The sequence below is a fragment of the Hypanus sabinus genome, chromosome 7 (assembly GCF_030144855.1).
Source record: "Hypanus sabinus isolate sHypSab1 chromosome 7, sHypSab1.hap1, whole genome shotgun sequence".
In the NCBI taxonomy this organism is placed as follows: Eukaryota; Metazoa; Chordata; class Chondrichthyes; order Myliobatiformes; family Dasyatidae; genus Hypanus; species Hypanus sabinus.
Window position 1 is genome coordinate 143,350,236 of NC_082712.1, and position 22,188 is coordinate 143,372,423.

General features: G+C 40.9%; 2 protein-coding genes across 6 annotated transcripts in view; one reads left to right on the top strand and one right to left on the bottom strand.

The window, feature by feature from the left end:
• The first annotated feature begins 8,945 nt into the window (after positions 1 to 8,945).
• akip1 (A kinase (PRKA) interacting protein 1) lies at positions 8,946 to 21,694 on the top strand. Its single transcript, XM_059975859.1, has 5 exons — positions 8,946 to 9,056; positions 12,163 to 12,345; positions 14,542 to 14,622; positions 15,338 to 15,448; positions 17,164 to 21,694. Exons 2-5 carry the CDS (start codon positions 12,199 to 12,201, stop codon positions 17,305 to 17,307), a joined length of 483 nt encoding a protein of 160 aa, XP_059831842.1. The 5' UTR covers positions 8,946 to 9,056; positions 12,163 to 12,198; the 3' UTR covers positions 17,308 to 21,694.
• c7h11orf16 (chromosome 7 C11orf16 homolog) overlaps positions 17,608 to 22,188 on the bottom strand; it is a 29,796-nt gene continuing 25,215 nt past the window's right edge. For all 5 annotated transcript variants that reach the window (XM_059975854.1, XM_059975852.1, XM_059975855.1 and 2 more), the window contains exon 11: positions 17,608 to 21,786. In XM_059975854.1, the coding sequence (XP_059831837.1) occupies positions 21,709 to 21,786 (78 nt within the window). In that variant the 3' untranslated portion in view covers positions 17,608 to 21,708. The remainder of the gene's footprint in view (positions 21,787 to 22,188) is intronic.

Genomic DNA, 22,188 nt, shown 5'->3' on the forward strand with positions numbered 1-22,188 from the left:
AATTGGTCTTGTTGCCGAAGTGTGTGGGCAGGGAGCCATCTAGTGGTCTGGCTCAGTTACTACCTCCCCGAGCAGCAACGCTCAAAGCGGTATCCGCCGGCAGGGGAACTTGGGTTTGTCGTTGCTAGCCGACTTAAATCAAACTGACCAGTAATCTCCCATATCAACTGCTTCTCTGATTGGACCCTTACAATTTTCGAAACAATGTCTTACGGGTGGTGGCCGTGGTGGTAGCACTACATGCATCGGGAGCTGCGGTTTATTATCGTTGTGATATTATATGCCCCTTCATTTTTATCGATTGGCCATTGAACTATAAATTGTTTGGGGTCTTCTTTGCGATCATAAGTAGCAAGCAGGAGAATTTGCGTGTACTTATTAAGTATCTATATATTTTCTGATCATTTCACCGGACGTGGAAGCCGCAATTTCTGCCTTTCACGAAACGTTCTGAGAAAATTGGCCTTTCTTTACATGGTCGGGGAAAGAGGTCCAAGTTGAAGAAACTGCGTTCTGTTTTCATGTCAAGATGGTGGGTGCAACTTGGAGGGCTTGGACGTGGTGAGACTTGTAGATACATTATTACCAAGGCAACTGCCCTGAGGAATTGCTTCAGGCTGGGCTGATTGACCTTCAACAAGTACAATTTATAACCACCAGAGATTCTGGGATGCCAGAAATACAGACTAACATACTCAAGATGCTCAGCAGGTCAGGCAACATCTATGGAGAGGAACGAAGAGTCCAGTTATTCTTCTCCATAAATGCTGCCGGAGCATAAAACATGGAAATCTACAGCACAGTACAGGCCCTTCGGCCCACAATGTTGTGCCGACCATGTAACCTCTCTAGAAACTGCCTAGAATTTCCCTAGCACATAGCCCTCCATTTTTCTAAGCTCCATGTACCCATTTAAGAGGCTCTTAAAAGACCCTATTCTATCCACTTCCACCACCAGTGGCGGCAGTGCATTCCATGCATTCACCACTCTCTGTGTGAAAAACTTACCCCTGACATCCCCTTGGTAGCTAGTTCCAAGCACCTTAGAACTTCGCCTTCTCACGCTGGCCATTTCAGCCCTGGGAAAAAGCCTCTGACTATTCACACAATCAGTGCCCCTCATCATCTTATACACCTCTATCAGGCCACCTCTCATCCTCCGTCACTCAAAGGAGAAAAGGCCAAGTACACTCAACCTACTCTCACAAGGTGCACCCTCCAATCCTGGCAATGTTCCTGTAAATCTCCTCTGCACTCCCTCTATAGTGTCCTGACTGCATGTTAAACACGACAATTTTTCTGCATTAAATCATATCATTAGTGGAGAGTTTTCCAGTTGATTCCAATCCCTTTCAGGTTTGCTGGGGATCTTTGATGAAGAAAACTCAATTAAATGTTATCTTGCTGTCAAGTACAGTGACATTAACCTCTATCCTGGGGTTCAGTTCATGTCCATATCTTAATCTGGGATTAAGATTGAGATAAGTGTGTTTGGGCAGAAAAACATACATGTTGCATATGTGAACAGCTTATTGGCAAATAAGTGCTATCTCTCAGCACTGTTGACAAAATCTTCCTTGACAATGCATTGAAGGTAGATTGATTGGCCAATACTTAAGCAGATGATATGTGCTGCTTTATTTAAAATGGGACATATAGTACACCTAGGGAACTACATTACCACCTGTCACCTGCTCACTGAAGTCGTATCTGCGCACTTTGACTCCATCTCTCCCCTTTGGTTCAGTTCCTTCCCATGTACATCTGTGACACTTCACAACTCTCGATCTCAACAACTCCCAATCCCCTGGCCCCGACCACCTCATTTTCACCATGGATGTCCAGTCCTTGTACACTTCTATCCCCCATCAAGAAGGCCTTAAAGTTCTCTACTTCTTTCTCAATGGAAGATCCAACCAGCTCCCTTCCACCTCCACCCTCCTCCTTCAGCTCCTCCCACTTTCTCCAAACTCAAGGGGTCGCTGTGGATACCCATATGGGCCCCAGCTATGCCTGACTTTTCATTGGCTTTGTAAAACAGTCCATGTTCCAAGCCTTCCTGGTAATGCTGCCCAATTCTACAATGCTACACTGATGACTGCATTGGAACTGCCTCATGGACCCATGCTGGGCTCATCAATTTCATCAACTTGGCTTCCAACTTCCACCCTGCCCTTAAATTCACTTGGTCCATTTCTGATATCTCTCCCCCCACCCCCCCTTTCTTGATCTCTCTGTCTCCATCTCTGGAAACAAACTGTCTATGGATCTCTTTTGTTAACTGACAGATTCCCATGGCTATCTTGACTGTACCTCTTCCCACCCTGCCTCATATAGAAATGTTCTTCCTTTTTCTCAGTTCCTTCATCTCCACCATATCTGTTCCCAGGAAGAGACTTTGCTTTCCAGGACATCGGACTTCCTTCTTCAAAGAACAGGGTTTCCCTTCTTGCTGCCCTCACCCGCATCTCCTCCATTTCCCGGACATTTACGCTCACCCTATCTTCCTGCTGCCTTATCAGGGATAGAGTTCCTCGTGTCCTCACCTACCACCTTGGTAGAGATCACTCCTTCTCTGACTCCCTTGTCCATTTGTCCCTCCCCACTTATCTCCCACTTGGCACATATCCCTGCAAACCACAGAAATGCTACACCTGCACAATCACCTCCTCCTTGGCCTCTGTTCAAGGCCCCAAACAGTCCTTCCAGGTGAGGCAACACCACAACTGCAGATCTGTTGGGGTTGTCTATTGTATCCAGTACTCCCGATACAGCCTCCACCACATTGGTGAGACCCGATGTATAATGGGGGACTGCATTGTCAAGCACCCTGGCTCTATCTGCCAGAAGTATAATTTCTCAGTGGCCGACCATTTCAATTCTGATTCCCATTCCTGTTCTGACATGTCAGGCCATGGCCTCCTCTTTTGCCATGATGAGGCCACACCTTATATTTCATCTGGTTAGCCTCCAACGTTGATTTCTCCTTCCAGTATGTTTTTTTTTCTCTTTTTCTTTTCCTCTTCCCCTTCTCTCTTCCTCTATTCCCCATTCTGTCCCCCTACCTCCACACCGCCTGCCTATCACCTCCCCCTGTTGCCCCTCCTCTTCCCTTTCTCCCAAGGTCCACTCTTCTCTCTAATCAGATTAAATCTTCTCTAGCACTTTACCTTTCCCACTCACCTGGCTTCACCTGTCACCTTCGAGTTAATCCTCCTTCCCCTTGCCCCACCTTTTTATTCTGGCATCTTCCCCCTTCCTTTCCAGTCCTGAGGAAGGATCTCGTCCTGAAACTTCGACATTTCCATAGATGCTGCCTGACCTGCTGAGTTCTTCCAGCATTTTGTGGGTGTTGTTTTGGATTTCCAACATCTGCAGGATCTCTTGTGTTATCACCTACCATATTAACCACTGTAACACAAAGAATATATGCAGTCCCCTAGTAGAGAAATACTGTCAGCTTTATCTCCCTGTAATCTATTCTCCCTCACATGGCCATCAACTCCCTCCAGATTTTCCTGACTCCTACCAAAACAAAGGAGAATATGTCTGCAAAACTACAAACAGAATGTTGTCTGCTTCTATTGCCCATTTCATTCAGTGATACTGCATGGAGTGATCCGAACCAGTTGGAGACTGTGGTGATGGTGAAAAATGTGAAAATGAACATCGACTCAGCACCTCTAGTGAAAGATGTACAAGTGCTTCAGCTTTCACTTTGTCACATACATATTGAGTTCGACCATTATTGAGTACGGAAACGTTCTTGGAGTCCCTTCCCCATGGGACCTATTGAAACATCCTCTGCCATTGTGACTGGATGTCAACTGCAGAGTTTGTTTTAGAGATACAGCACATTAACAGGCCTTCTGGACCAATGAGCCCATGCTGCACAATTAACCTACTGGAGATAGAGTCATTGAGTCACAGAAACAGGCCCTTCACACCATCCAGACCGTGCCAAACCATTCAAATTGTTTAGCTTTATGTATCACATGTACATTGAAACATCAAAAATCATACAATGAAGTGCATCATTTGTGTCAACTCAAGTCAACGAGGATTATGCTGGGCAGCCCACAAGTGTTGCAACTCTTCTGGCACCGACATAGCATGCCCACAGCTCACTACAATAGTTGTACATCTTTGGAATATGGAAGGGAACCAGAGCATCCAGAGGAAATCCACTTGGACTCAGGAAGAATGTACAAACTCCTTAAAGACAGCAGTGGGAAATAACTCAAGCTGCTGGCATTGTAACACCAAGCTGCCCTAGTTTAGTTTTGTTCTGATTCATTGGTCACTCTGTTGATTCATGCACTTTGTTGCATGTTGCTCTCTCTGCCTTTCACACATGTAATCCCGTGTTAGAGTTTTGGCACGATGAGGCTCATTTTCAGGGATACAAGTTAATGCTCTCAGTATATCTTTCCACACTCTTTGTGGTTGATGCAATTTGAAGCTGCCCATGAGCATCAAGAGGGTAAAAGAAAGGGGACTTCGCAAGATTTGTGAGGGCATCTTGTGAAAACCAAGCCCTATTCCAAGTTTCGTCGGGTTTGAAGCCATGCTGTTGAAAATAAAATGTGTGGGTCAAGAAGGGCTTGCACAATATCAGGCATCTGGGTGGATGGGATGGGGAGTTTGGGGGTGGAGAGCTGTTGATTGGTTGGTTCTGGAAATGCCATGAGGAACTCCTGTTGTGATCTTTGGGCTTTTGCATTGTTGCCCTCCAATATCTACAGCAACTTTTCTATGTGAAAGCTGTGATTCCAGACATTGGAATGTTTTTCCTTTTGAAGCCCACTGACTGGAATTTTACAAGATCTACTGTGTGCTGCCTGTATGCCGAAGACAGTCATAATCATTTCACTTCTGGAATGCACTTCTTTGTTCCAATATTATCAGGGTACATAACTTAAATTACATAGAGTCCACGAAGTTGGATGGGCACTGTCATCAATGGTAGAAATTCTGGGAAGAAACCCATAAGGGAGGCAGAGTGAAGTTAAGATGGCGCTAAATGGCGACTCCTTTGCTTGCATCTTGGGAAACAGTTCTATTTCCATCTTTAATATCTTTATTTTTCCCTTTCAGGGTTCTTTTGAAGATCCTGACCTGGAGTTACATGCTGACTTTGTTTTTTTGCGGGAATGGGACCCGCTCTCGGGGTTTCAGGACCGGCCGTTGTTCAGCAAGCCAAGGGTTCGGCCTGAGAGTCTGGCTCGAATTCAGAAGCCTAAGATCTCAGGGCTCTGGAGATGGATGAATCAAGGGTCGGTGTCACAGCGGGAGACCTGTGTGTCGTCAGCGGAGTCGGGATATCAGCTGTGGGCCCGAAGACCCAGGATCTTTGTGATCTTCAGGCACAGAGCTCGTAAAAACCAACATAACGGACTTTTAACATTGTAAACCAGCGAGTTGTTTGTTATGTCTCCCCACTAACTGGGAAAATGGAGACACCTTCTTCTCCCTTAATAGGGAGAGAGAGAACAAGCGGTATGTCGAGTGTTACACTAAGTCTTTGGGGTAACTGCAAGTCTGTGTCTTTGCTCACACTGAGTGCTTGGTGGTGGTGCCGATGCTTTTTTTTTGCTGGGGGGAGGGGGAGATTGTTGCTCACTGCCGCTTACATGCAAGAGGGAGGGGAGCTGGGGAGGAGTTTGAGGTTCTTAGGTTTATCTGTCGTTCATCTTTTGAGGCACTTTTCTATTTTCGTGGATGTTTGCAAAGAAAAAGCATTTCAGGTTGTTTATTGTATACATTTCTCCGACATTAAATTGGACCTTTGAGCCTTTGAACCTTTGAAGTATCATCAATCAACAATGTTTAAGTGTTTTATTTGATGCTTGGATCAATTGTTGTTACAATTTAGTATACAAATTACTTGTGCAGTTATCCCTGAAATGCATTAATAAATCTGCATTTTTCTTCCTGTATTTATTTCTGGCTGGATGTGCTCAATCCAGCTCTCTGCTGGAACTCCCTAACTTGGTGCCCTTCTACCCAAAGTGACCTAATCCAGACATAGACTGAGCTATCCCTTCATTCCCAAGAGTTTCACCATGAGAAAGTCTGGGCTACTAATAGACCGTAGACTCCAAAGTGGCCTGAAGGGGTTTCAACCCTTCATTGCTATGAAAGATTTAGAAAGATAAGGGCCAAGCAAAGGCAGATGGGACATGCTCAGATGGGCCTGCTGGTCAGCAGAAGGACCTGCTTCCATTGCTGCTTTGCTCTGTGACTCTGTAACCTAAAACACATGGAGTGAAATAAGCTTGCTGGGTACCAACATCAATGGAAAAAAATTTGAAAGAAGCTGAGAAGAACTTGACACTCAGTTATATTGGCCAGAAACGCATAGGTATCACCTCTAACAAAGGTATTCAGACTTTTGTGATAATTGAGCATAACTTCTACCAGTAAGTTCTTGGCTGTCCATCATTAGTCTAAAGGAAATTCAATATGTCTAGACTGTTTGTCTCTCATTTATGGATTTGAAACACTACTTGTCTCTCACATTGCAGTTAAACATGGAATTTGATCTATAACATTTCATTTTAAGACACACATAATTCTGCTCTCAATCAGCCATTATATATGCTCCATTTTAAAGTATGGCAGTGAAAAGAGATTATGTTGGACAATAAGATAACAGGTTTTGGTGTTACAGGATTACACGGATGGCTGTCATTCCTGATGGTTAGTAGACTGGACAGTAAAATCTTTTTGTAATCTGCCCCAGTTATCAGAACAGTATTTTTACATTACACGAAGTAGGATGTATCTTCAATGCAGAAAAAAAACATTGTACTCAATCGGTTTGTAATGGAGTGATTCCGAAAAGCACTGTTTTAGACCAATGTGTCAATCGATAGTCAGACAAGGTTAGACAGATGCTTCATCTTACTGCTTGCAAAGGTTGATTGGGAGAGGATATTTGCAGGTAAAGGGGCTTCTAGCAAGTGGGACCCTTTGAGGGGGCAGTTCAGGGGAAAAAAAAGGTTCCTGCAAGAACGAAGGACAGGGCTGGCAAGGTTACAGAACCCTGGATGAGAAAGAATATTGAGGCATTGGTCAGGAAGAAGGTGGCTTATGTCATGGGATCAAGGAAATCCCTGTGAGGAGTATTGGAGATGTAGGTGTACACTGAGAAGAAATAGAAAAGCAAAATGACGGCATGACAAACATGAGTCCTGATGAAGGGTCTTGGCCCGAAACATCGACTTTACTTTTTTCTACAGATGCTGCCTGACCTGCTGAGTTCCTCCAACATTTTGTGTCTTGTATGAGGACAAGAAATAGCTTTGGTGGATGAGGTGAAGGAGAATCCTAAGGGATTCCAAAATCAAAAAACACAGGATACAATGTTTTATATCACTTGTGCCAATGGGTCATGAGAACTTGGTCAAGACTGCCTTGATATTGGGAGTGGCACAGTACTGACGCACAGCAGCTTTCAAGTGGGTATCCTCCTTGCTTGATGTTTCATCGATTAACTCACTACTTCTCCAGAGGGCTCGGCGAAGACCTCTGGTGTCCCAGGGACACCTCCCGTTGCATCTTCCCACCCTCTTGATGCTACCCTGGAGCCCAGGAGAGGTCCTTTCGCTTGATCCAAATCCAGTGACTGCTTCTCTTTGCTGTTTCTGATGTGGCTCTGATGATCTGCCGTGGAATCTGACCATGGATGCCCAGCTCCTTCAGCAACTTAATGGTGTATGTGGCTATAAGTCACCAACAACCCACTTCCACAGGCAAACTTTGGTCTTCCAGCACCGCCGCTGCCTCAGCTGCTAGATCCGCATTGTGTAATCTCTTGTGCTCCAATGCTTCAGCCACTGAATCCTTCCATGGGACTGTGAGTTCCACAGTGTAAACAATCTGTAATGACTGGACCAGAGAACCAGGTCTTGCCTGAGGTTGGTGGTGGAATGGTGAGTTGTTTATTGACAGCCACCAGCATTGTCCAGTTGCGGGCGATGTTCCTCTGTCCTGTTTCTGGCTTAGCAGGGAGATCAGGTGGACTTTTCTCTCCCTCCTGGATGAATGCCGCTGGTTATTAGAGCATTAGTCATTCTAGGGTGCAAGGAGTTGGTAGCTGTCCTCTTGGTCTCGATTGCCGTTGCCAGACGCCACGTGTATCTGCCTTGTGTGAGGCTGGTTTTGCAGCTTGCCAGGGATATGCTTGAGGGTTGCCAGGATCGGGCACAGGGAACAAGTTGGGTCTTCACTGAACCACTGGTGGAGGTTTACAAGTATACAGTATTAAGAGCCAAGGAATAACTGAGGAGAGAAGGGAGCTCGTAAACGGCAAATGTGGTCTTTTGTGGATGCATAGGACATAGGTGAAGTGTGAAGTTAGGTGTGAGAGGAAGCTGCTGATGTGGGTACAATTACAGTGCCTAAAAGATATTTGAACAGGTGTACCTCAGTTCACACAACACTAGCTGAATATTTGTCTCCTACCTGCATCCTCTCATACTATTGACCATCTACTGATCAATAAGCCTCATAAACAAAGTGGTCAAGGAAATTCAAAGTAAATTTATTGTCAAAGTATGATCTGTCACCACATTCTACTTTGAGATTCATTTTTCCTACAGCAATACACATTATAAAGCAATACAATAGAATTTATTAAAATCTACACACACAAAACTGATAAACAACCATCGTACACAATATTTTTTAAATAAACTAATGATACAAAGAACATGAATTTGTAGAGACCTTGAAGATGAATCTGTAGGTTGGGGAATCAGTTCTGGTGAGTGAAGTTATCCACTGATTACTGAAATTTGTAAGATAATATTTTCTTAAGTCACTCGAGATTTTATTTGCTGTTGTACATGAGGACTGAGTCCCTACAACCTGGCGGTTTGAGACAAATGACAGGGAGGGTATTACTGAGCATGCGCTCGTCGCTCCTGCTGCATTTCGGGAAGTATAACTGTGATTGGCGTGCGGGAAGGGGCGGGCCTTCGCCGGACGGATCACAGGCCGGGGCGCGCTTCCCGCCATCGAGTCTTGTGAATGGGACGGAGTGTAGCAAAGTAAGGAAATGTCACATTGTTGCATCGGTTGTACAAACCGCGCGGCGCTGCCCCGCCCTGGGGAAGCAACGAGACGTTGAGTCGATCAAGATGAAGTTGTCCAAGCGTATCTTAAATATTATAAACAGAAAGGCGTATAAGAAAAATGAAATTGGTGCTAGTCGGCCGGTTATTATCGCCTATCCCCACAGGCCAGGTCTAGTAGTTGTCAATGTGAATTACCTTCTTACTTAAGATAAATGTTTGGTTAAAGTGGACGGCTGCTATTCATGTAGTCGGTAAACAGGCTACAACTGTCAGGGTGAGGGTGGTTTCATTATACTAGTCAGTTTTGGCTGCGTGTTGTAATCCCGGCAACTTTATATGCTGCCTAGCCTGCTGTGTTCTACCAGCATTTTGTGTGTGGTGTTGTTTGAATTTCCAGCATCTGCAGATTTCCTCGTGTTTGAACTTTAATTTTTTTTTGTGTTTAAGAAAGTGTATCCACAATTTATTAACCAAAAAGTTCTGAACTTGTTTAATTATCGGGCTCTGCACCAAACTGCATTCAGTACAAATAATTATCAACGTCCATTGATGTACTTCCAGTGATTCGGATAATATGGTTACAGAAATTGAAACAAGCTGAATGTTGTTTCTTGTTAAGCAGACGAAGAGCGAAAATCGCCAGTAAAATTAGGTGAACGTTGCAGTAGAAGCCTTCCCGTTAACCCAAGGGAATGTCACCTGTGTTTAAGGAATGACCCCGTGCTGTTACGTTCTGCCCTAACGGTTTATGAAGCAGAAGCTCCTGCTGCACAGGAAACGCTGAATCATTAGGAAAGCAGATGGTGTGGAGGCTTGTTAAAATGTTTTTCATATTATAGAGTCCTGAAAGGGAGAATGAGGGTCTGTACATAAATAGGTGAGACAAAGCTCCTCGAGCTTTTACTGTCAGATCAGGCCTGGCCTGGACAGCATTTCCCTTTTCCTATCCTTACTGTTTGTCCCCCTTCTGGTCAGTCTCTACCTTGAATATAGTGAGAGACTCACCTCCAGTGTTCTCTGGGAGAGAATTCTGAGATGCACAGCTCAACGACAGAAGTTCCTAGTCTGCTGTCTCGTGCAGGAAAATAACGACTGAGGAAAACAAGACTACATGGGAAAACTTCATGGGCAGTGTTCTAGCTGGAAGAAGGAATGTCAACTAACTAGTCAAGAGTGCTTCAACAATCCGTGCATGTTATTCAGAGTCACTTTACTGCCAGTATGTGAAAAATAAGAATTGATTGTGGTTCAGTGCTAAGCTTAAAACACAGGACAATAACAACCAACAATTTACAAGACAATAGTGCAAACAGACATGAGCAATCCGCAATGAGCTCAAATGTCAATAATCATACTTAAATATGAACAGTCTAAATGGTTAGTAACAGAGCAAGGAGAACAGGAGAGTCCATGTAACGGATGCTGTGTAGGGACAGTTGGGTATTACACCTGAGTGAGTTGTTGAGAAGCAGGAAAGAAGCTTTGGTGATGATGTGTAGTCCTGGTGGTGATGGAATTGTAGTGTCTCCCTGATGGCAATTTGGTGAACGATAGGGTGGGTGGACGCTGCAGTAATTTTCCAGGTCTTTGCCCTGACAAGGAACAGGTTCTTTAATGTCAGTAGCTGATAGCCAATGATCTTCTTCATTGAGTAGACCATTCACTGCAACTTGGATTTGGAGAGTGAGAAAGCAGCGGGAAACCAAATGGTGATAGAGGTGGTTATAACACTCTCAATGATGGCTGAGTAAAAATTCATCAGGATACACTCTGAGATGTTAAGTTTCCTAAGCTGGCGAAGGAAGAACAATCTCTGCTGGGCTTTCCTAGTGATGAACACAACATGCTTGTCCCACTTCAATGTGTTGGTAATGGTTAGTCCCCAGGAATTTGACTTGATCACAGACGTCATCTGATCATTAATGTTGAAGGGGGGAAGCAGGTAGGGAGTTGTTGGCAGAAGTCGACTCTCATTTCCACTGTCTTGATAGCATGAAGCTCCAGGTTGTTATGAACACACCACGTTGCAAGATGGTCCAGCTCTCTTTGATAACAGGTCACATCATTATTGGAGATGAGACCAACAGCAGTTGTGCCATCCCCAAACTTGAGGATTTTAATGGATTTGTCTATGGAGGTACAGTCATTTGTATAAAGTGAGAACAGGAGGAGTAAAAGAGGGGAGAGCCTGTGCTTAATCACAAGTAGGAGCCCGACCTTGCATATTGTTTCTTTCCTGTCAGGAAGTTCGTAATCCATTGACAGATAGTTTGCTGTGGAGCTTGAAACAATTATGTTGAAGGTGGAGCTAAAACCCACAAACAAGATCCTCACGTAAGTATTGCAGAGTCCAAATGTTGAAGAATGTAATTAAGATTACATTCTTCACTACATTCTTCAACATTTGAGACTGGATAATGCTCCATCTGTGACATGCAGATAGAGAGACCAAACATCCCTTCACTGTGTTATTTCTGATCTATGTGTCTTTCCTACACTGGATGAAGCTGCAAACTGCCTATCCAAGGAATGTTTTTTTTATATCTGGTCAAGGAATTAAACCAGATTGATTCCATGTCTTATGAGAAATCAAGCAGATTGAGCCTACACTTTTCTGTTTGGAAGTAGTTCAGACACCTCTCATTACAGAATTTTTCCACATCTTATTTGGGTAGGTGTAGGTTTGATATTTCCCTTTGCTGGGGTATCTAGACCAGGTTCTCCATCTCAAGGAATTGACGAGGAGATGTCTTCATCCTAGGGTAATTAATCTGTGGAATTCCACTAAGTCCATGATACATTCATTACATATAGGTCTTTGGATATCAGGGAAATGGGATTATGACAGAAATATGGCATTGAGGTAAGCTATTAGGCATGATTGAATCGCATGGAGGAGCAGACACAAGTGGTCCACTCTTTTTATTATCTCTTACACAGAATTGTCTAAGGACTGGAAGTACTCAACAGTTCTAGAAGTTGTAAGGGATTTGGTACATCTTGTAAAGGATTATGGAGAATTATTTGACAAAGCAATGGAAAGTGTGGAAGTAGTTGTTAATGTCTTTTTGTTTGGCAGAATCAAGTTTAAGCAATCTCTGAGGATTACTTCAGCATGGAACATGACACTTGCCAACTCCAAAGTGCTTTGAGACGATCATCACGGCTTGGGCAGGAGGTTCTCCAACGTGCTCAGAAGAGAGTTCATTGGTCACTGGACAGGTCAGGGAGAAGTGCAGAGTCGTCCGTTCAGACAGATGAGGTAAAAGTGCAACTCTTCCGAAGCAAGTGTTGAGTTCTTGCATATAATTTTAAAATGTCATTACCAGTGAAACTAAACTTATAAGAAGTGAAAATATCTGCTCTGTCATTTCCAGCAGGATTTGAGATGAAAAGGTGGAATAAAATGTGTGTTTTTAACTCTGAATTCAACAGAGGCAAATGAGGATAGGGACATCTTCAGCAGCATGAGAGGGAATTTGTGAAAGTAGCATAATCACAAATCTTAACGTTAGGGTGAAATGAGATGGGGTGTGAGGAAGAACATAACTTTTAATAAAGTGCTGGAAAAAAGATTTTGTGTTAAAGAACAGTCTATCATATCAATGAAATAGTTCATTTTTGGGAAAAAAATTAATCAATGAAAATATTTCAGGCACAGAAGGACCAGTATGAATTATATTCCAAATATTCTGCAATTGTAGAAAAACTGTTTATAACCAATGGAAATAACTTCAGATAGATACTTTATTCATCCCCAAGGGGAAATTCAACATTTTTTCCAGTGTCCCATACACTTATTGTAGCAAAACTAATTACATACAGTATTTAATTCAGTATAAATATGATATGCATCTAAAATCACCCTCCCAAAAAGCATTAATAAATAGCTTTTAAAAAGTTCTTAAATAGTTTACTAAAGTGCGTTGAGTGGTAACTTAAGCTCAGTCCTAACCCTGGCACTTTAACATGTCTTGCCCCGGTGGTTGAATTGTAGAGCCGAATGGCGTTGGGGAGTAATGATCTCTTCATCCTGTCTGAGGAGCATTGCATTGACAGCAACCTGCCGCTGAAGCTGCTTCTCTGTCTCTGGATGGTGCTGTGCAGAGGATAATAACTTTAAAGAATTGACAGCTTGGAAATACGTTGGTCAGTCAAATTATTTGTTGATGTACAGTCAGCCCTTCTTATCCGCGGGTTCTGCATGCGTGGATTCAACCAACTGCAGATCAGGAAAACCCGGAAGTTCTCTCTCCAGCACTCATTTGAACATGTACAGATTTTTTTTCTTGTCATTATTCCCTAAATACAGTATAACAACTATTTACATAGCATTTACATTGTATTAGGTATTATAAGTAATGTAGAAATTATTTAAAGTATACAGGAGGATATGCATAGGTTACTGCAGATCGGGAATGGGAAAAACAAATAGAAGTTCTCTAAGTCGTAACAGGTACATCAGTATTATCGAGTGTCAGTCAAACGTTTGTCTTAGTATATAGTATATATTTTACCTTTCTATGTTTATAAAACACTTAAACATATGTATTTCAATAATTAAATCACTGTGTTGCTTAGTAATAATTGTAGTTTTCATCGGGGAAGGGCCTTCACATGCTCCATTATTCTCCCTTTATCCTTTAAAATTGTTCCGATCGTTAACCAACTGTAGCCTAACGCTTTTCCAATGACCGATGGCATTTCACCTCTTTCCAGTCGCTTTATTATTTCCACTTTATTTTCAATCATGATTGTTTTCTGGAACAGAAACACTGTGGGCAGCGGGTCCTGAGCTCTGCTGGGTCCTAAAGTCCACCGACTTGAGCATCCACATTTTTTGGTATCTGGGGGGGGGCGGGGGGGGGGGGAACCAATCCCCCGTAGATAAGGAGAGCCGACTGTTTATCGTTCATATGGGATTTAATCCTACGTCCTGCTCTATTTTCTTAACATTTTATTGGGCAAAATGAACATGAACTCTGCTACAGACACCACCTCAGCTCCTCTAACCTACAGAGTCCTGTGCTCCAACCATCTTGCATTTAAGCTTAAACACCTTATTAAGAAATGAGAACTTTACTATGTAATCTGAACAATTTAGAACAGGCAGGAAGATGGCTGTAAAATAGCATCATTAAAGTTCATTTCTCAGATTAAGGAATGACATTCCAAAAGGATTGCTACTGGGGCCACTATTATTTACTACTTGTATAAACAATTTTTATCTAGAAATCAGAAGGAGGAAACAATGCAATTGAGAATGTGATAATTCAAAAGCAATGATGCAACCAAATATAAAGGATAAATGTATAATTGGGTTTATAACTGCCATATTAATTGTTTAGAAAAGTATGTAGTAGGAAGAAAAAGACTAATAGTCCTCGGAAAATCTGTCAGCGTCTCTAACTGTTGGTAAATACAACCCACTGTGATTCTGATGCTGTCTCTTTGTCAGGGTGGAACAGAGTGCCCTGACATCAATGAAGCCTTTGCTTCCCTTCTGCATTGCATGGCTTATACCACAAGGCACTGTAAGGTAAGCCGTAATGATCTTTGTTTTTCTTCACTGCACTTTTTTACATTTTCTACATTTTTACAATCTAAAAAATATTGAGATTTGAGGTGCAGAGAGTATAGCTTGAAAATCACTTAGTTATTGGTTGTCAAAATAACAAGCTCATATTTAAGGTTAAAATACTAATTGGTACATTTGAATCGCAAAGGCCACATGATTTGTCAGCATTAGGATATGTTTGTTACAGTTGAAGTAGATTTAAACAAAAATGGGAAATTTTGAAGAAATGGCCTTCCCCCATTTTTAAAGAAAAAAGTAAAGATGCAAGTCTGAAATCTGCATAGAGGGTGAACTATCAGAGAAACATTGCTTGTAAAACACTGGGAGCGTGTAGGAAATGAAAAGCGATAATAAGGCTTTGACTAAGAAGCATCATTTATAAATCAGGATAATTTAGTCACGACTCAAGCACGAAAATATCCAGTGCCTTTTTGAAGTTAAACTGCAATTGTGTACTTTCTGTGTAGAGGTAGTGCACTTTAGGCATGTTCTAAATATATTATTTGTCAATTATTATTGGAAGACTCTTCAAATTACTAATGCTTAGACTAGTGTTGTACGTATTAGTCAAATGAATTAATGACCAATTGATTCATTTTTTGGAGGAAATGAATGCAAGTGAAGTCTAAATCAATGTAATTAAAATTAGAATAAATCTGTAACATTTAATTTGCAGCATTATTATGGAGGTGTACCAATATGTCAAAGAGATGAAATGGAGGAAAATCATATCCAACGCTACCACACAGATCTGAAATGCCATAAGTGTTCAAACTACAAAGCTCCTGTAAGTGTGTTACCCAAGTAGAGATCTGGAATGACCACAGGTTGTGAAGCAATTATAATGCAGTTTCAAAACGAACCTACGCTAGTTCTTGGCTCAGTTTTAATAAAGAAAATGTTAAAAGGACAAATGCAATTGTTGGTAACTTGAAATCAAAATGTAAGTTTTGAAAGTATGCAGGTCAGACAATATGGTAAAGAGAAAGACCAATTGCAAATACAGTTTGAGATCCTGGCAAATTTTCTGCAGAAAATGTTACTTTCCCCCGACGTTTGAGTCACTTGCTGTGAACCCAGTGTTTTGTTTTATACTGTATTTGTTCTCCTGGTTTTTAGACTAGTAGTTGAACAATTATAAACTAATTAAATTTCAAGGGCAATTACATTTGTTGTTTAACAGGAACTAGATCTTAGAGTGCACTTAGGTTTCCCCCGCTATCCGAAAGTAAAGTGTTCCTATGAAACCTTTCGTAAGCCAAAATAGCGTAAAGCGAAGAAGTAATTACCATTAATTTATATGGAAAATTTTTGAGCATTCCCAGACGCAAAAAATAACCTACCAAATCCTACCAAATAACACATAAAACCTAAAATAACACAAACATATAGGAAAAGCAGGAATGATATCATAAATACACAGCCTATATAAAGTAGAAATAATATGTACAGTGTAGTTCCACTTACCAGATTTGGGAAGACAGCGAGCACACTGGAAGGTTGAGAGGTGGTGATGATGGTGTGTTAGACTGAGTCGTCAGAGGTTGGGGTGGTGGGAGGAACAGGAGACAGGGTTGTAGGAGAGAGAGGAAGAGGCAACTAAAAGAGACCACTTTGCTACTAGCAGAACCAATAGTAATATCGGGAGCTTTCAAGATTCTTTTTCTCTGTGTGTAAATAGTACAAATGGTGAATGCAGGCAAGTTCAGTGTACACACAATGTCTTTATTTTGTTCACCACGATCGAAACTCCTAATTACATCCAGTTTTCGCTAAGCGTAACACCCTTACGAGTTCTCTTGGACTTTTCTGATACCTTAGGACACAACTTGCTAACGGATGCACAAAATAAATCGAGATAAAGCACAGATGCTCACAGGGACGTTTCTAAGCTGTGGCGGCTTGATTCTGAGTGTAGTTCCGGGGAAGGAGCTTGGTGACGCCACTCTCGTTGCTCGGGGTGCGCGCTGCCTCTATAACAGCTCACTGCAAAACAAACGCTGAATGCTATTTTTGCTTTTCGCCTTTCTTCATAAAAGCGAAAATCCTCTTTGGATTTCTTTTGGTTAGCGAAAACAGGTACTAGTATAGGTCTTTCGTAAAAGCGAAGCGAACGGATACCTGCATAGCCAAATACCAAGAATCTCAGCTGCACATTTTTGATGTCTCAGGTGGTAAACAAATTCTTAAACCTCTAATATTGTGGCCAGGAGCTGTAAGATCATTAAGAGGCACTGAAGGACTCATTGCCATGTCTTCAAAATTCAAATAAATTCTAAAGACCCAGTAAAGAATCTTAAGTCCAGTTTGAAGTTCTCACTGCAAGATTTCTGGTCCCTCAGGAACAGAAGGCTTGTGTGCAAGCTGGCAGATGATCCTGGTATAGCAGTTGACCTGGCAAACTGAGTATGAATAGTATTTTTAGCAAAAGGTATGTTTTGTTTTAAGACAAACTAATTTAGCATGATCCATTAATGACAGTTCTCTTTATTTTAATAACAGATTAGAAGTAATGACAAGGTTCACATACAAGTGGCCCCAGGTTCGTATGCAGTGACAGCAAAATCAAGATCATCTCCCAGAGAACAGACGCGAGTCATACACTTGGGACCAGATCAAACCATAGATCTTATTTTTAATGTATGAACTGTAAGGAGCACAGGATTGCAAAAGTAATACCCAATAGCTCTTTTTCAGGGGAAGTTTGTATTTTCAGTATCAATGCAATCATTCTCAGGCTTGTCTTATTAAAATGCTGTTTCCTTACGGACAGTTGAAAATTATGAAGTAACTATTTCTGAAATACCATGCTGCCTAATGCACTTGAATACAATAATTTTAGAACAACTGAATCATATTCTTTTGGAATTATTTTTATATGTAACAAATTTTATTGAGCATGCGTACAAATTTAGTGTATGCATAAATAAATGGGTTGATTTCTAATGTGCTTTATTAAAATGTCTAACTACATCCATTATCAGTTCAATATGATAAACAGTAAAATCTAGTAGTATTAGATCTTGGAAAATTTCATAATAAATGATCCATGAATAATCTTTCTGCCTCTACTTTCCATTGAAAGAATCTAATATCGCTACTTCAAACATTTAACTCATTTTTTTAAAAAAATTCAATATTAGTCTTTATAGGATGGGATTAAAATATAATGCATTCTTCAAAGGTTAATTATATATTTGCAAAATGACTAGGCTACAATTCAAACAAGATTATTGATTTTACGGCAGCCACGACGCAAGGCAACCTGATGTCATCTTAATTGGAAGAAGTGTTCCCTGGTGACACACAAAGACACAGGGGGTCAAAGACTCAGATTTGGAACAGTAATCAAAAGTTTGATCAGAGAGGTAGCTTTTAAGCCAATAAAGAAGAAGAGATTGAAGAGTATAGAGGACCAATGCTACAACATGGCACTCAGATTTTTAAAGAGCTTTTCTGAAGGTTTACAAACTGATGGTTGGGGTAGCTGAGGGGAGATCAAACTGCAATATTAAAACATAAAGAAATGGCAAATAGAAGGTAGAACTCAAAGATGGACATGATAGAATGAGTTGATGGAACTTGAGGAAGATTGGGGCTCTGGAACTCGCCATTTGACAGAGTGGTTGAGGCAAAAACATTCATTTTAAAAGATACTTGCAGTGATATATGGCATGCTAACCCCTCAACAATACAGGCTAAGAAATAGATTAATTGCAGTGACTTGGCTGCATGAACAAGAAAGGCTAAATATTGGAACCCTGTGCAGTAATTCCTTAAAATTCAGTGAGACCTATTCCAAGAAGGAAGAGGAAGGAGGAGAAACTTGCATTTACACTTTTTCTTTCAGAGTATCTTAAATGTACTTCATTGGCAATGAAGTTGAATAGTAGTCACAGTTGTAATGTAGGAAATGTGGTAGCTCCCCCAAACAATATTGAGATAATTATCATAGATTTAATTGCTTTGAGATGTAAAAAAAAAAGCAGTACTTCTATTCTCCCCCTTCAAAATGGTGCTAGAGAGCCTTCCTAAAACATCAGCAAAGTACCTCTGACGATGTAGTACTCAGTATGACAGTATCAGTCTAATTTCTTATGCTAAAGACTTCAAATTAGGACTGAAGGTCAGAATCTCCTGACTTTGATGAAGAGAGGTACCAGTTTAAATTGTGCAAAAGTCACAAGTTATTAAAAGAACTAATGTTTATGTGGATTAAATTATCTATTAAATGCTACTTGCAAATGTGAATGTTGCAAGTGATGTTGACTATTTCAAACACAGCTGATATAATTGAAACACAATAACTGGACTTCAAGAACAGAAACACTTTTTGATTAATTGGCTGATTTCCATCTTAAATGCATCCAGCAAGTAGGCTATAATATGAAAATACCATGATCCTTACTCTTACGTGGCTCATTTGAGTGTGGGGCTGTCATTCAAATGAAAACATCTTTTTTTAAATATATCTACATTCCAATTTATTACATTTCCAAAGGAATGGGGGACATTTTAAGCTTTGCCCACTTGATCCTGGAGTACTTGTTACTGTTTCATACCAAAAGCATTACAACAGCCTCCAACTGGGACTAGCCAATGAGGACAGCAACAATAATAGATATTATCTCAGGCATTTAAAAAGGGGGAAAGAATTAATAGAAAAAAGTAGTAACAGATTAAAAAGTATATATACATTCTTTTTTAAATCTACTATTATACGTATGCCTCAGTCGAATTTTCATGGAAACAATCTAAAAGGTATAATAAAACAAACTACCATTTAACTGAGTAACAAATTACATACTTAAATGAAACATGGAACAAATTAGAACACGACTAATACTACTACAGCACTATAAAACCATGTATTAATTCCTAATTGTTATTGACAGATGAATTCATCCAGAGTATGTTGGTGTATTTGTTTGACTGTAAATGAACAAAATCAGTGCAGACACCTACTGTAGATAATGGACTGCCTTCATACAATACTTTCAGCAATTGTATCCTCCAAACCTTCATTTTCATTGTAGTGTTCAAGATTGTTGACAACTTTAAATTCCTCATAGTTTAGTAGTGAAATCATTTCATTTACACTGAGGCTTTTTCTAGCATCTCCTAACCTGAATGTGCAAAACAGTTCTGAATTTTCTTACTGCTTACTTCTCACCAACTATCAGTAACAAAAACACTGCTTTTTGAACACAAAGGCATGCAACTGAGCTATTTAAAAATTGTGTAATGACCAATAGCCACACAATTGTATGTGTCTGATGTTGGTTAGAAATTGTTCAGCAACAATCTCCTTCCCTAATTAAATAGCAAAGTGTTCCAAATAAACAGAGAATTTCTCAATTAGTTTTTGATCTTTAAGATTTGTCCCAAATAAGTGGCTACCTTGATGCCTCAATTTACTGATGGCCCAGTCAATCAGAATCCACAATGGATACATTATACATGTGTATAGTACCTGTACAGAGTATTTACCCCCCTTGGAAATTTTCATGTTTTATTGTTTTACAACATTGAATCACAGTGGATTTAATTTAGCTTTTTTGACACTGATCAACAGAAGAAGACTTTCCTGTCAAAGTGCAGATCTCTAAAAGGTGACCTAAATTAATTACAAATATAAAACAATTATTATTGATTACACAAGTATTCACCCCCCTTTAATATGACACACCAAATCATCACTGGTGCAGCCAACTGGTTTAGAAGTCACATAATTAGTTTTAAGAGACCTGTGTGCAGTCAAGTTGTTTCAATTGATTGTAGTAAAAATACACCTGTATCTGGAAGTGTAACTACTGGTGATTCAGTAAGTTGGCCAAAACTACACCATGAAGATAACAAGAACACTCCAAGCAACTCTGCGAAAAATGTATTGAAAAGCACAATACAAGTCAGGAGATGGATACAAACAAATATAGAAGTCACTGAATATCCCTTGGAGGACAGTTAAGTCAATCATCAAGAACTGGAAAGAATATGGCACAGCTGTAAATCTGCCTAGAGCAGGCTGTCCTCAAAAACTGAGTGACCGTGCATAAAGGGGACTAGTGAGGGAGGCCACCAAGAGACCTATGATAACTCTGGAGGAGTTACAAGCTTCAGCGGCCGAGATGGGAGAGACTGCACATACAACGATTGTGACCCGGGTGCTTCACCAGTCGCAGCTTTATGAGAGAGTGGCAAAGAGAAAACCACTGTGGAAAAAAAACACATGAAATCTCAGCTAGTTTGCCAGAAAGCATGTGGGAGACTCTGAAGTCAGCTGGAAAAAGGTTCTATGCTCTGATGAAACCAAAATTGAGCTTTTTGGCCAACAGACTAAACACTAAGTTCAGCGTAAGGCAAACACCGCACATCATCAAAAACACACCATCCCTACCATGAAGCATGGTGGTGGCTGCATCACGCTGTGGGGATGCTTCACTGCAGCAGGCCCTGAAAGGCTTGTGAAGGTAGAGGTTAAAATGAATGCAGCAAATACAGGGAAATAATGGAAGAAAACCTGATGCAGTCTGCAAGGGAACTGCGACTTGGGAGAGTTGTTTTCCAGCAAGACAGTGACCTCAAGCACAAAACCAAAGCTACACAGGAATGGCTTAAAAACAACAAAGTTAATTTCCTGAAGTGGCCAAGTCAGAGTCCAGCCCTCAATCCAAATGAAATTTCTGGCTGTTCACTCACGATCCCCATGCAATCTGACAGAGCCTAAGCAGTTTTGTAAGGAAGAATTGGGGGGAAAATTGCAGTGTACAGATGTGGAAAGCTGATAGAGATCTATCCACACAGACTCAAGGCTGTAATTGCTACCAAAGGTGTATCTACTAAATACCAACTGGAAGGAGGTGAATACTTCTGCAATCAGTTATTTTGTGTTTGATAATTGTAATTAATTTAGATCACTTTGTAGAAACTTGTTTTCACTTAGATACAAAAGAGTCACAAAGCTGCCAAATGCATAGATTGAACCTGCTTAATTTCCTTATAAAATGGTGAAACCTGTCTCCTTTGATGCATTTTTGTCTCTTGTTCCTAGATCAGCTTTTCTGCTTCACTGAACTTTTCCGCCACCATTTTATTGTGTTGCTCCACTCGTTTCCTTCTTGCTTCCTAAAACACGAAGAATGAGAAGGTTTATTAAAAAAAATACACACACACACACATACACACACACTTGTTTTTTTCTTGGAAAATTAATGCTAATCGTTCACCAGCCAGATAAAAACATTTGGCTGAATAATGTTATGCCAAATCAATTGATCTTTTTCCCAGGGAAGCAACGGCCAATATCAGAGGACATGCGTTTAAAGTGACCGAAGGAAAGTGTACAGGGTACGGTATGTCAGAGGAAGTTTTTTTTGTAATATACACAGAGAGTGATGAATGCCTGGAACATACTGCCAGCGCAGGGGTGGCACAAGCTGATAGGATAAGGACATGCAGGAGACTCCTAGGTAGGCACATGGATGTAAGAAAAATGCAGGGTTATGACCTGTATTAGGGGGAAGGGTT

Excerpts from the sequence above, each read along its gene's own strand:
- akip1 (XM_059975859.1), top strand. The coding sequence starts at position 12,199 with ATGGAACATGACACTTGCCAACTCCAAAGTGCTTTGAGACGATCATCA. Across the intron at positions 12,346-14,541 it reads CGTCCGTTCAGACAGATGAG|GGTGGAACAGAGTGCCCTGA; the intron begins GTAAAAGTGCAA and ends TCTCTTTGTCAG. Across the intron at positions 14,623-15,337 it reads ATACCACAAGGCACTGTAAG|CATTATTATGGAGGTGTACC; the intron begins GTAAGCCGTAAT and ends TTTAATTTGCAG.